The sequence below is a fragment of the Pogona vitticeps genome, chromosome 7 (genome assembly GCF_051106095.1).
Source record: "Pogona vitticeps strain Pit_001003342236 chromosome 7, PviZW2.1, whole genome shotgun sequence".
Taxonomy (NCBI): domain Eukaryota; kingdom Metazoa; phylum Chordata; class Lepidosauria; order Squamata; family Agamidae; genus Pogona; species Pogona vitticeps.
In genome coordinates this window covers 15,432,558-15,446,502 of record NC_135789.1, presented here as the reverse complement: position 1 = coordinate 15,446,502, position 13,945 = coordinate 15,432,558, and the positions used below count along the sequence as shown (strand labels likewise).

The 13,945-nt window shown below is 48.2% G+C and overlaps 2 protein-coding genes across 5 annotated transcripts in view; one reads left to right on the top strand and one right to left on the bottom strand.

Annotated features, from left to right (window-relative positions):
- The window catches only part of MOB3A (MOB kinase activator 3A), a 337,768-nt gene that overhangs the window by 179,937 nt on the left and 143,886 nt on the right, over positions 1-13,945 (top strand). The gene's annotated exons all lie outside the window — the stretch shown is intronic.
- On the bottom strand, positions 29-13,306 carry MBD3 (methyl-CpG binding domain protein 3). 4 transcript variants are annotated; one of them, XM_078378826.1, is made up of 7 exons: positions 11,698-13,306; positions 5,426-5,585; positions 4,647-4,784; positions 4,168-4,258; positions 3,791-3,968; positions 3,082-3,267; positions 29-2,061 (listed from the first exon to the last, which is right to left on the bottom strand). In XM_078378826.1, exons 1-6 carry the CDS (start codon positions 11,760-11,762, stop codon positions 3,087-3,089), a joined length of 813 nt encoding a protein of 270 aa, XP_078234952.1. In that variant the 5' UTR covers positions 11,763-13,306; the 3' UTR covers positions 29-2,061; positions 3,082-3,086. The 4 variants fall into 4 exon arrangements, with proteins under 4 accessions (XP_078234952.1, XP_020636532.3, XP_020636533.3 ...); XM_020780873.3 differs by lacking the exon at positions 11,698-13,306 and adding an exon at positions 9,196-10,966; XM_020780874.3 differs by lacking the exon at positions 11,698-13,306 and adding an exon at positions 9,292-10,965.

Genomic DNA, 13,945 nt, shown 5'->3' with positions numbered 1-13,945 from the left:
CAAAAGTTTTGCGCCAAACACTCAAAAGTATGAAAGAAACCACACTTTATTACAAAACTAATTATCCTCCCACCACCACCCCCCAAGGAAAAAACACAAGGCTGTACATTAACAAGCTATTGCAGGTGTGCATTTTTTTTTTAAAAAAGCATAAAACAAAACCCACCAGCACCTTCTCAAAACCGAATTATGACACCATTATGGAAGAGAGTAACGTCATGGTCACACACAGGGGAACCGATGTGGGATCTGGCCCACTCAGAGGCCCCGTCTCAGATTCTCTGCTCCACCTCCTCTGCGCGCTGCCTCGGAATGGATGCCCACCAGAGGAGTCAAGAGCTGGGAACCACCGAACTGGCGGTTCACGCCCATCTTGATTACGAGATTTCTCTAACGTCTTTGCAAAGCTGTCCAGACGCGCAGTGCGCTAAGAGAGAAAGCCAGGAAACAGCCCGCCCGTACATAATGCGCACATATACGTAACATGCATTTTTTTTAACATTACAGATTACAACTGGCAGTGCAGAAACAGGAAAACTGCGCCCAAACAGCCTGCTCCAAAGAAACAAACACAAACCTGGAAAGCGAAATGTTCAGATGATGATGAGTTGTTCTCTGAATATGGCCAAAAAGCAAAATCCACCAGCAAGATCTTGGAAGAAAATCGTTCTGGGGTTGTCGAACCCCTCTCTGGGAAGCCCTGCCCCCCCAATAGCAAAACTGGGAGCGGGGGACGCTGCAATCCTAACGATGATCGTTAATTAAAGGGAGATTTGAGGCCCGCCATTGCATGGCTTGTGGATTGCCTGCTCGGGAGTGACATCAATGCAAGGTTTACGCGGCCCATCAGCGGGTCCAACGCAGTTCGGACGAGCTGCCAGACTGATCGTTTCAAAGATCGACAGCTATCCGGTGCGGAGAGGAGTGTCATAATGTTACAGGAAACGCGGATCTCATCATCTGCCAGCTTCAGTTCCTCAAATTTCCCCCTTTTGGTATGGAAAATTCTGCCTCTTTCCCCTCCATTCTCCAGTGCACATGGTTGGGCTTATTTAAAACAATAAAGAAAAATTGGCTTTCACGTTTCAAAAAAACGTGTAATTCTGCAGGATTAGTTGAGGGACCCTTCCTCTCTGTTGGGATAACTGAATCCAGGAAAGCAGGAAAGAAAGAAATTTGGATAGCAGAGGGGTAGCAGCCGTCTCTCACTCTCGCACACACGGACACACAAATTAAATTAAACTTAAAAAGAAAACAAAAGCACCCTTATTTAGCACCGGTCAGTTGCAAAGTGTTCTTCAGATGACGTTTCTTGTTTCCGCTGGAGATGCTTTTTTCCACAACTGAGTTAAGCTTTTCTATGTGAAAAAAAAAAGGGGGTTCGCGCAGAAGAAGTCCTGCCTCCTATGTCCGTTTTCTGTTTGTTTGTTGGTTTGGAAAAAGGGAATTTCTGGCCGAAACCTGCACCCTAAAATGTTCCCAGCCCTCCAAAAGCTAAACATAAAGGCACAACTTTTAGCTGCAGAAAAAAACCCAAAGGCGCCATCCTGTCCTTCTACGTAAGCCCGACCAACAAAATTATAATACAGTTCCACGACACGTTTTTCAAAAGCGAAACGGAGCCTTGGCAACTAAAATAATAATAATAATAAAAAATAAAAATAAAAAAAGGCGACAGCTTCGAAAACGGGCCCAGATCGACCCTAAGGTTGCCCTTCTGCATTTCGTCTCGTTGGCGTCCGAAGCGTTGAGAAAAACCAGTTCTGGGAGGGATTTACGGGAAAGCCACGGTGGTTTGATCGGAACCTCCCCGGATGGAAAGAAAAATTGATACGGAAACAAGAAAAGGAAAAGTGTGCAAGCGAAGAGAAAAACATTTTTTTAAAAAAAGAGCGAGATTTGTCTTCCATCCAAGGGGTTGGAACCGTTTTTCCCCCTCGCCTGGCTTCCCGCAAATTGCCCGACACTTCGCCGCTCGGCGGCGTGGTCCGCGCACAGCGTAGACCCAACTCCCTCGGGGAAGGACAGGATTGAGGCTCAAATGATTTAAGGAAGGACCGCCTGAAAGGAAAAAGAAACGCCTACATCAGACATTAAGGACTAGCCCCTTAAATTTAGCAGGCCGGGAAGTGGGATGGAGAAGAGATCATTTGGGGGCCAAATGGATGCTCGACTCTATGTATCCTGTTCATAACAACTCATCTGCAGAAGGGCTCTTTGGTCTCGGAAACTTGCACACTTTTTGGGGGGAGGCGATTGTAACTTTAACTATAGTAGGATCCCCATATCTGCAGGGGATTGGTTCCAAGCCTGCCCGTGGATGCTCAAAAACGTGGATTACGAGAAACATTACTATAATAGAGAACTCCATACATAGCACAGTCTCCAGCTCCCTCTACTGGACATATCAAGTAAATGCATCATTAGAAATGAATTTGGGGATTAAAAATATATATTTTTAGTGTTTTCAGACCGTGGATAAGTGAACCAGTGAATACTGATCCCATGGATAAGAGTCGTACTGTAATTCCTTTTAAAACATATTTCCGAGCTCCGGACTCCTGGGTCTGATGCTGAACGGCAGATGTGTGTAAGACATACCAGAAAACCGTGGACAGTGGACTCTCGACTTACAGACGGCTCGACTTACAGACTCTTTGAGTTACAGACTTCTCTGGCCGCAAAATTTAGATTCGACTTGCAGCCGGAGAATCGACTTACAGACCAGAAAAAAAAACAAAATGGAAGAAAAATAGAATAAAAACTGCCAGTTGGGGATTAATCAGTTTTCAATGCATTGTAGGTCAATGGAGATTCGACTTACAGACTTTTCGACTTACAGCCACCATTCCAATACGGATTAATTCTTTAAGTAGAGGGTCCACTGTATCTCTGTCTCCATTTCTGGCAAATAAATTCCCTTTAATAGGATCTGGTACTGGGTGGCAGAGGAAAACCGCCTGAGGAACGGGCCGCTCCGGATTAAAACTTCTGCACCCCGTACAGCACCTTTCGGAACCACTCAACTGGGTTTCCCACAAGAGGTGTACAAGAAAGCTTCAAAAATGGCTGTCCTCTTACCTGGACTATACCTTCTCCACCTCCTGACACCGCTCCATCTCCTCCTCCTCCTCCCCATCTTCGTTCCCGACTTTCGGCGTCGGGACATCCCCATCGCGGGCGATCTCCTCGACGTGAGCCAGCATGTCGGCCATCAAAGCTTCCTCCAACCTCTTCCGCACTTGCTGAACCAGCTCTTCCTGTTTCCTGGTGCAAAGCATTTTTATTTTAAGACACAGGCATCCCAGACTACATCTCAAGCTAGCTAGTCTAGAAATCAGAGAGGAAGTACAATAGGACCTCCCATATCTGCAGGATCAGTATCCACACTTTACTTTCCTTGCGCTCTGAAAATATTAAAAAAATATATTTTCACCTGTATTACCAGAACTGGCCAATAGAGGGAGGCATAGACCATGCAATAAATTCTTTTAGAATACATATAATGGTCTTTTGTGGCCTCTAATGGCCAGTTCTGGTAATGTACATGAAAATAAAAAAATTTTCTGGATTGTTTTCCCACGGCATGTTGAACATTTGATATTATCCGTGGTTTTCAGCACCTGCAGAGGGCCTGGAACTAATTCCAACACAGACATAGAGATCCCAATGTATTTTGCTCACCACGTGTCCTTTTAGGTGGCGTAGACGTCTTGAGGCTCTCATGCCAGTGTACACCCATCCAGTTATACCTCTCCAACGGGATCTATAGAAGCCCCTCATTCTTTACCTGATGTCCTCGTCGGTCACCATAAAGGCTTTGCAGAGAGGCTGGGAGGTGTTCAGCCAGACCCCCGGGTTCTTCTCGACAGCGGCTGAGAGCTGCCCAGTGATGGGCATCGTGCTGGTGTGGAGGGCGCTGGCGATGGCAGAAAGCAGTGTCTCGTCGGTGCAGCCCGGCCCCACGCCTGCAGGGGGTCATATCACCCAAACCATCCATGAATCAGCATTCCCCCCTCCATTTCTTAATGCTGTCCGCCACTTTAACACGAAACATCCCCCCCCCATTTCCTTGCCACCCGTGGGCTCCTCCTGAAAGGTTCGGAGAGAAACCCAGGAAGGATGTGGTTCTTAGCTGCTGCAATGGGAGCCGGTTTAGCACCGTACCTTGCAACCCTTTGGGGAGGTCCATGGTTTTCACCAGCTCCTCTGCAATGTCGAAGGCGTTCAGACCGCTCAGTTTTTTCTCCCAGAAGAGCTAAGGAAAGAGTGTAAGGAAGAGAAACATAGGGGAGACTGTTTACAAAAATAATACATTTTATGTGTCAGTAGATATACAGAAGAAAGAAATTGCAATGTTTCTTTCCACATCATAAGCAAGGCCTCCACTCCAGCCAAAAAAAGCAAAATTAGTCACAGGACGATTCAATGAGCAAGAAAAGCAAAAGCGTTACTGCTGTAAAGTTTGGACTGAAACCCGGAACGGATCCAATACCGCCCCATCAAGCAACAGCTGCCACCCACCCGCATTAACACAATTCAACGGAACACAGCTTGCCAACATCTGTTAGTAACTTTGCCTCCTTGGGAAGCATCTGGCAGAAACCTGTAACGGAAATAAACAACAAATCCCCAGGTGTGGTTACCTGCCGGGGTTGATCGACTGCTTTCTGGGGGTCGGTTTTGACTTTATTGCTGGGGTGGTTTGTGATTTTGGTGACCGGCTGCTTGAAGATGGAAGCCGTCTGCCGGACAGGGAGAGCTGTATTTAGGTCGGGCTTGCCCTAAAAGATTTAAATAGGTAAATAAAACAGGAAGATGGAATCCGAAGGAAGAGCAAAGGAAACATGGAAGAAGCAGAAATGGGAAGTTTTTTTTTTTTTTTAATTTTACAATTTAAAAAACTTAAACTCAGCCTGTTTCCTCAAGAACAGAGATCACAAACTAGCCTTTGCGGGATTCTGGATTTTCATTTGCAGTTAATCAAATTACCTGCTTTCTGCTTTTTTTAAAAATGAAAGGTGGTATAAATCTTTTAAAAATATAAACATGGGTTAAAATGGATCCTATTGAGTTTTGGGGAATTAAAAAATTTTTTTTTTGCACATACGTAAGCAAAACCATGGAAGTCACAACAGTGTGGCTGAAACTAATTAATCAGGTGCCCTTCGCATGTTCGGTCATGCAACCAACACGCTGTTAATTAGCCTCAGTTAGCCTCTGGGGAGGTCTGTCCTTTTGTCTGTATGCATGCAAAAATGTAAAATAAAATCCAACAGGATTGTAGCCTATGTGTTTATGGCATTTCTAAAGCACCCGCTGTCTTGCAAACAAGGAGCCCCAGCCGAACACGGACAGCGGTGCAGCCTGATGGGAGTTGTAATCCAACAAGGCTCGAGGAGCAGGCTGGAAGACTGCAACCCACCTTGGCTTGACTCGAACAGTCGTAACGCATCCTCTGCCGGTTCTTGTTGACCTTGCTCATCAGCATCTTTCCTGTCCGAAAATCAAAAGTACTGAGATCCATGGAGTTCCCTAAGTAACGGGCCAGCTGCGGCTTGCTGCGGAATTTCTTCCCACTTGGGCTGAAGAAGAGGGAGAGGATTCAGAGCGAGGTTGGGTTGGGGGGACGGGAAGGGGAGAAAAGAGAAAAGTCAGGTTTTGAACTCACACGCACGAGGACCTGCATTGATTCTTTCTCAATCATGTATTCAATAGAACCCTCTTATCCGCAGCATCTGTATCCACTGATTCACTTATCTGCTGATTCACTTAAGCCACTGATTCGCTTATCCATTGGTGGAAAATACTAAATTAAAAAACTCCAGAAATACCTATTCATGTATTTCCAGGATGTATTTACTAAACATCGCCAATAAAGGGAACTAGAGACCATGCAATGTATTTGAGTTTTTAAATATCCGTGGGGCAGGTGGGTGGTGGAACTGATTCCGCACGGATCTAGCAGTCCTGCTCCATTTCCATCCCAAACATTCTAAGAAACTCAGCACATTGCACATGGGTTTGTCCTCCCCGTCACTGCTTTATTCTCGAGAGTAGAGTCCGGAAATAAGATTTTCCACATCTCAGTCCGGGAATCCACTCACTAACCTTCCCCGTTTCCTTGTGCTGTTCAACAAAAATGCTCGTTTATTTGATCCATCCGTTCCTTTTCCTGCAGACTGTCAAGAATCTGTCTGATCAGGCGGCATTAAGGAGGTCTTATTAGAGCCAACGCGTAGAAACCAAGAAGGCTTAAAAACACAGAAGTCTAAACTATACCAGGCTCTCTCTGCCTGGCCTACCTCGCAGGGTTGGTTGCGAAGATGACGCAAGACAATTCGCTCAGAGAGCAACCTAAAAGGGCAAATAAAATGCAAAGTCTTCACGAACACCCCCCAGCGCTGTCCACGGAGGGGGGGGGGGGAAGAGACACAGCTCCAGACGGGTTCCGGTTCATTAGAGCGACAAATTTACGGGTCCGAGTGCGAAATTCAAAGGTGCCTTTGATTTCAGCGATTCGCTCCAGCCACCGCAAACCAAAGAACACGAGAGAAAGACAGGCGGCTCTGTGTTTCTTTTTTATGCCTTTATAAGAAGGCATTCCTTAAAATGCAAGGCTTTTTGAGAGGGGGTGCGAATTCGGGGTGGGTGGGAGGGGCGGCCGGCCGCGCCGTGAATGCACCACCGCCTATTATTCGGGCAGGTCCGGACGGCCGCCAGATGTCCACCCTTTCGAGGGAAAATGGAGCAAGGCGGGGTGGGTGGGGGACCCCCACTCATTTTGTGTTATTCTTTTACCCTATTTTTCAGGACCAGCAGGTCCCCCCCCCCCTTGGCTGGGATAAAGCCATCGCGTCTCCCTTGCCTCTCGTTTCAAAGGCCGTGGCACAAAACCGAAGAAACAAAGGGATCCCAAACAAAGTCGGCGAGAAAGGAGGGGGGGAGGAAAGGCCATTTAAAAATAGTGAGTATTTTTTTCAAAAGCAGAAAGAAAATCAGAAGAAATGCAGGATTCGACCGAGCACTGGAGCCGTGAGAACTTTTTATCCGTCCTCGAGAGTGTCCTGAGATGAATGCCCTAGCCCAAGTAAACCCGGGCTTTGGGGAAATATTCTAGGCAGACTGTTATCTCAAACCAGATTCTAGGATCTGTATTGCCAAGCTTCAAGCCGCCGACAACATGTACGTAGGCTTCCCTTACGCCACTGTAAATCGCCCCCAGGATCTGGGCCCATGATTCTTGGTTCTATAGAGTACTCTGCATTTCAAAAGGGCAGACACATTTCTCCTCCTCTTCATCATCATCTCGGGACTGCTTCCAAAACAACCCTACGAGGTAGGCCTAGCGGAGATGGGAGAGGCCAGGAAACCAGATCTTCCGAATTCGAGAAGCTTAGCTACGAAGGCTCACACTCCATGCGACGGAAAGCACTCAACAACTACCCAACAAAGTTGGCCAGGGTAAGAGGAAGTGGGTAGCTCCAGGATGCGGTAACCAAACTCTTAATTAAGCAAACAAATAAGAATACCACCCGCACAACCAAAGCTGCCCTGGAAATCCGAAACGATAATGGCATGATTTAGGATAAATTGTTTTTCCCTCCCATGCGCCTGTCAGTTTTGCAGATGTTATAAATATTGCATTTACATGCAACCTATACACACGGTCTCCCATCTTTTGCTTGCACCTCATTACTCTTTGCAAATACCATAGCTAGAAATTTACACATGCTGGTAAACGAGTTCACAAGTCCGTAGAGAGGACGCTTAAGGGGGAAAATGGAATTTAACAGCCCGAGATCTTGGTCGTCTGACGCTGCTGATGCCCAAAGGGTCAGGCTCAGAGACCTGGGTTCAAATCCACAGCTTGTGAGGGACCGGCCCCGAATCAGCAGGTTCAGGTTAAAACCTTGGGTCCTTTCAAGGCAAAAAGCAGGGTAACAATATTTTAAATAAATAAACACAACGAAGAACTTCCTAGAAGTAAATGCTCTTCATCCGTGGAACAGATTTGGGATTTCCCTTCGAGGAGGGTTTAGAAACAGGGTGACCACCCATCCGGGATGCTTTATCTGTCCCCCCTTCCTGCGCCTGAAAGGGGGTCAGACTAGATGGACTTCCACGTCACCAAACTGCAACCCCCATCGTCCCTGATCTCCAGCTGTGCCGATGGGAGCGGCAGTCGGACACCGGTCAGGCCGCATCCTGCCCCTTCCAAGCAGCAAAAGCAGGAGAGATGTATCTTTCTCCTCTCATATAGAGGTCTGTATGGATGTGGCCCGGCATTTGCCAATGCCTCGGAGTAAACAGGGGTTGCCGTATTTAGAGGGACGACGGACAGGAGGAAAAGCAGCTGCATATTTCAACAGAAACTCTTAACACGCCCCATATCACTCTTCTAGTTGCCTAGTAAAAAATCGGCAGGGTTTAAGAACCCAAACGGCCAGTCACTTAAAAATCTGACTGGGATCCAAACTGTGCTCCCATCAATCCCATCGTTCAAGAAAGGCCTCCTAGAACAACCCTAAGCCCAAAAAATATATATGTATTTTTGAGCTGTCACTGCTTGTGACCCCCCCCCAATAACCTGCCAGGCTCCCGAGCCCCGAGTTCATGGGGTGCATCTTTTCCATAAATGCAAACCCCTCTGCTCTCACCTAAAGCAGGCAGGATGGCAGAAAACAGAGGGAAGGGGGGGGACAGGCAGGAAGGGGCTCGGTGTCCGCCTTTTCCACCCACTCTCCAAAATGCTACAAAATAAATAAGCTTGGAAAGTGGGGTTCCCCACGTGCTGGGAATAAAAGAGGGGGGCTGTCCTTTTTCTGCACCCGCTTTGCATGTTTGCGGCTTGGAAGACAAGGGGGGGGCATGCAAGCCACGAGTGCAGGCATGCATCCTCTGCTTTGTACGGGGTGTGTGTGTGTGTGTGTGTGTGTGTGTGTGTGTGTGTGTGTGTGTGTGTGTGTGTGTGTGTGTGTGTGTGTGTGTGTGTGTGTGTGTGTGTGTGTGTGTGTGTGTGTGTGTGTCTGGGGAAATAGGAGGGGGGGTGACAGCTCTTGTGGGCCAGCAGCTGGGCTCGGAAAGGCAGGTGGCGGCCGCATGCATGCATGATCGCCCCCCTCCAGTGGATCCCCGATCCCAGCCCCCCTCCAGCCCCCACCCCACCCGGCCCCTCCGCCGTGGCACATTCACCTATAGTAATAGACATCGCTTTTTCCGGCGGAAAGCCCAGATTTCCTGGTCACTTCTTCCCTTTTCCATCCCTCCGGGAGGGCTGAGCACTCCCACCTCTTCCGATCCATGGCTTCCAGGAGGGCCGGATCCGGATCGGGCTCGGGCCAGCTGGTGCCGCCGCCGCCACCCCCGCCGCCGCTACGGGCCGTCACCACAGCCGGCCGGCCGGCTCCGAGCTCCCTCCCAGCCAGGGTGGCGGCGGACCAGGGAGCGGGCTTCCTCGGGCAAAGACTGGAAAGGGCCAGCGGGCTCGATCGGGACTGCTCGGGCGACCGCCGGCGGCGCGCAGGTCGCCAGTCCGCTTTGCAAAAAATAAAAAAATTAAAAAGGCAAGCCAGCCGCCGGGCTGTTCCAGGGCTCCTCCGCAGCGCCCCCCTCGGCTGTGCGGGGAACGTTCCAAAGCCGGCTGTTCCTCCCAGCCCACGGCCGACCCGCGCCCCCCTCCGCTGTTCATATACATATGCATCTCCGTTTTAACCGCGGAGTCTTTTCCTCCTCCCACCCGCAAGAGGGCGCTGTGGCGTCACCTCCTGACGTCACAAGACTAGTCGGCGCGTTCCCCTCCCGCCGCCGCCGCCGCCCTAGTCATTCATTCTGTGCCATGCCATTTCCCCGCCTCCTCCCGCGGCGCGCAGGCGCACTTCACCACCACCTCCTCCTCCTCCTCCCATCGGCGACCGTTGGGCTTAAATGGAGGAAAAGGAGAAGGGGGGGGAACACTCACTGTCCCCTCAGATCCCGCCAATTTGAAAGCCACGGAGCATGCGTAGAAACACAACCCCCCCATCCTTCCACCCAAGTAGGAGTAAAATAGTACCTCCCCCCCATAAACGCGTTCCGCTGAGGGAAAAACGAGTCCCGTCCCCCCGAGACACGTGAACGCGTCGCCCGCCTCCGTGCGCCTTTCAAACCAAGCCGCCCGCTTTGGACACGTGAACTCGTCCTCGTGAAGTACCCCCGGTTCACAGACACGTGTACGAGGCCCAAGGTTTGAAAGCGACCACTTAATAAGAGTCCCAAACTCGACGCGGTTCACGTGCTTTTAAATAGACCCTTTCCTGCCACGCATGCACACTGAACACGGGAAGCTGTACGTGTGAATGCACACAAAACGCCCCACGAACGTCAAAGGGGGGTTGCCACACATGAGCCACAGAAAATGCACCCCCTTAGTTTCAAAGGGAGTGGTTTCACCCCCTTGTCAACGATTTGCCCCTCAATATTTCTACTCCCCTCAGTTTGGAGTGGTTCAAGACCTCCCCCTTCGCTTGCCTAGCCCATCATTCAGCCTTTATGCGGATGCTGGGTGTTGGAACTCCATCTCTGGCAGCACTGGGGATGCTGGGCGCTGTGGTCCACCAAGGTGGTGCCCCCAGGGGCAGACTTAAGGATGCTGGGCCATGTAGTCCAGAGAGGGGGGAACCCATTCCCAACAAACGGTGAAGAAAACTTCCAGCCAGCCCAGGGGATGCTGGGCTTTGTTGGCAACCCAACTTGGCAGTAAAGGTGGCGTTGCGGTCTCAAAAAGGGGATTCCCCCCTCCATTCCGTCTGAGGATGCTGGGCGTTGTAGTCCCCAGAGTAGCCCTTTCCAGCCCGTATTGGGGATGCTGGTTATTGTACTCCCACCCGCACCCCAATGAATATTTTCCAAGCTTTGCTTTCTCACCCCCAAACCCCATAAACTTTACTTTCAAAAGCCCCCCATTTGCACCTCCTGAACCCCCCGCTGACCCCACAGATCTGGAGGCACCCCACAACCGCCCCCTGGATTTGCCTCAACCCCCCAACAAAATCCCAACCCTAAAACCCTTTTAAAACGGATCTTAAAAACAGCCTTTCCACCCCACTGCCCCCCCCCCAAACTAGCCCCATAAAAGCCAGCCTTCTCCCCCCCAACTCCCCCGTCTGTTCCTCCCCATGACCCCCATCTGGGGTTTAGCCCCCATCCCAACCACAAAGCTGCCCCAAAGGTAACCACAAAGCCCCCCCAGCCCTTCACATCCCCCATAACTTCTGCCCCGAGTTTGCAAAAAGTTGTATTTTTTAAAGGCTCTGCGGTCCCCCCAATATCCTCCCCCAATGCCCCCTCCTTGAGGCTACTCCAGCCCCCCAACTCGCGAAACCCTCTGACCCTCCCGATCGCCTCCCCCCAAACCCCCCCACCTCCCCTTGGCTCCTAATAATTGCAAAAGGCCTTTTTTTTCAAGTCCCTCCCCCCGGCCCTAAAAAACAAGGCGGACCCATGCTTTTTGCACCTCCCCACAACTTTTGCCAGACACCCCCTCCCCCAAAAAATCCCATGCGTGCCCGACTCCCCCAGACTCATTGTCCGAAACCGACCCCCTGCATGCACGACCCCCCATTTATTTTTGCAAACTCTGCCAGGCTGCATGCAACCCATTATCATTCCCCCCCCCACTTGCCTCCCAGTCCCCCAGCCCCACGCATTTCGGCTCACCCCAAAGGCAGGCAGCGCGGGCCCCCTCGCGACCCCCCAGCCGGCCCCGACGGAGCCTTGGCCATCTTCCTCCCTCCTTCCTCCGCCTTCGGGCAGCAAAAAGAGAGAGGTCGCCACGTGGTCGCCAAACAGTCCCCCCCGCCCCTCGCCCACCCTACAAGCCACGCCCCCAGCTATTGGGGGGGTCTCCGAGGCCATCGATCCCCTCCTGCTTTCAAACAACCGTCCTCCTTTGGTAACTGATTTCCCCAGATTTGTGCATACAAAAAAAAACCACAACAACCCTGTATATATTTAGTATTTCCCCAGATTTGTACAAAAAAACCCAACCCCTATATACCTGTACTGTATATATCTATGTATGATTTCTCCAGATTTGTGCATTTTAAAAAATCTATTTATGGTTTCCCCAAATTTCTGAAAAAAATATATATATATTTATGCTTTCCCCAAATTTGTGCAAAAGAAAATTAGATTTAAATGTAAAATTTATACATAGAAACATTTGGAAACAGAGCCAAGATTCCAAATCCACGTTCCTGGGGCATTCGGGGAGCTGTAGTTCCCCAAAGTATCTTTTGCAACTTCCTCACTTCTCATTTCCAAAAAAATGCTTTCCAAGCGCTGACCCTTAAATCAAACAGAAAGGCCTATCTTAATTCCCCAGGGATAAATTCATCAGGTGCAGTTGGCACCTTTTTCCATTCTAGCAAAGATTCACCAGGTGAATTTCTGCCTGTTCCAAGAATTTTGTCTGTTCTGTGTCTCGTGTGTGTGTGTATATAAATACTTTTAAAAAAGATTAGTGTCCTGAATCTCCCAGTGGTTTGAGGATTTTGGTTGTTGTAGTCCAAGATTCATTCCCTCTAAAATGCTAGTCCACTGATTACTGTATATCTATTCATATATTTTAAATATGCAAAAAAAATCTGCCCTTAAATTGTTGCAGGAAGGCAATATAAAACCAGGCGTTTTTGACTTTAAAGATTATATTGACACACACTTTTCTTTAAAAATTAATAATTACCAGCACTTTTTTTGCCCATAACCAGGATCATTCCTAGAAAATAAGAATTATTGGTGGGTGATGTCAATTACTGTCTTTAGCAAAAATCAACAATAGTTTGCAGTAATTATAATTATTTCAGCAACTACAATTCCCAATGCTCCAAAGCAGTTTGGAATTTGCAAGCATATGTACAGTCTTTCTCTTGTCTCCCCTAATCACAGCTTTAGCAAAAACAATGTAATTTTAAGAGAAAGGGCAATAGGCCTGATTTTAAAAGAAAGAGACATGAGTTGAAAACACAGCATTTCAAATTCACCAGGAAAAAAAATGCAGGAAATTTGCAATGCGTGATCTGCCAGTCCCCTATTAAGTGATTTTTAAAAAATACATTTAACTGACTGTAAAAGGAGGCACCTTTTAATTAGGCAGCAGACTCTTAATTTGAAAAAAAAAAACAATTTAAAAAATAAACATTTCCCCTTATCTCTCCGAGGGGGGAGGATATATTTCTTGTTCCAGAATGATTGTTTTGATTTCCTCCTATGCATATGCGTCTTAGTCTCATAGGTTTACCTTTTAAAAAGTAATATAACTGGGTTAAAATGAATGATCTGAGGGTGTGGGTGATATTTAAGGATACTTACTTTGCTTGTTTATCATGCATTTTTTCTTAATCAATATTAAGCTTTTTTAAAAAAACTGCTTGGATTTGACTGCTCTTTTCTTTTTACAAGTATCATATTTCTCATTAAGATGCTACAGTATTTTTTTAAAAGTGAAACACTGTCCAGAAGCATACTTAACTCATTATATGCCCTTCCCAACATCTGGGTCAAAGCAGAAACTTAAAACCATGCCTGTTGCCCTGTGTCACCAGATCAAAATATTTTGAGGGAACATTCTGGATTCTGAAACGGTCCCAGAGATCTAGCCTTAAATAGCTGTCCTGTTATATGGTTACTGAATGATGATTTAATGAGAATCCTACTGGATTTTTTTCATGCACTTCAAAGGAATCGCAGAAGTTGCCAAAACTTATTCAGGAGGCGTGGGTTGTGTGCCTCATCATGCACCCGGCACACCTTGGCAATTAGCCATGATTCAAAATTCCCTAAATAGCCACACCTACTAGGATCTAGCTATTCAAATGTATTTTTAATGGCGGGAATTAAAATAAAAAGGAGGCTCAGCTTCTTTGCCACTCCGAGTTACAAACTTGGCAGGTGAACCCTAAAAAGC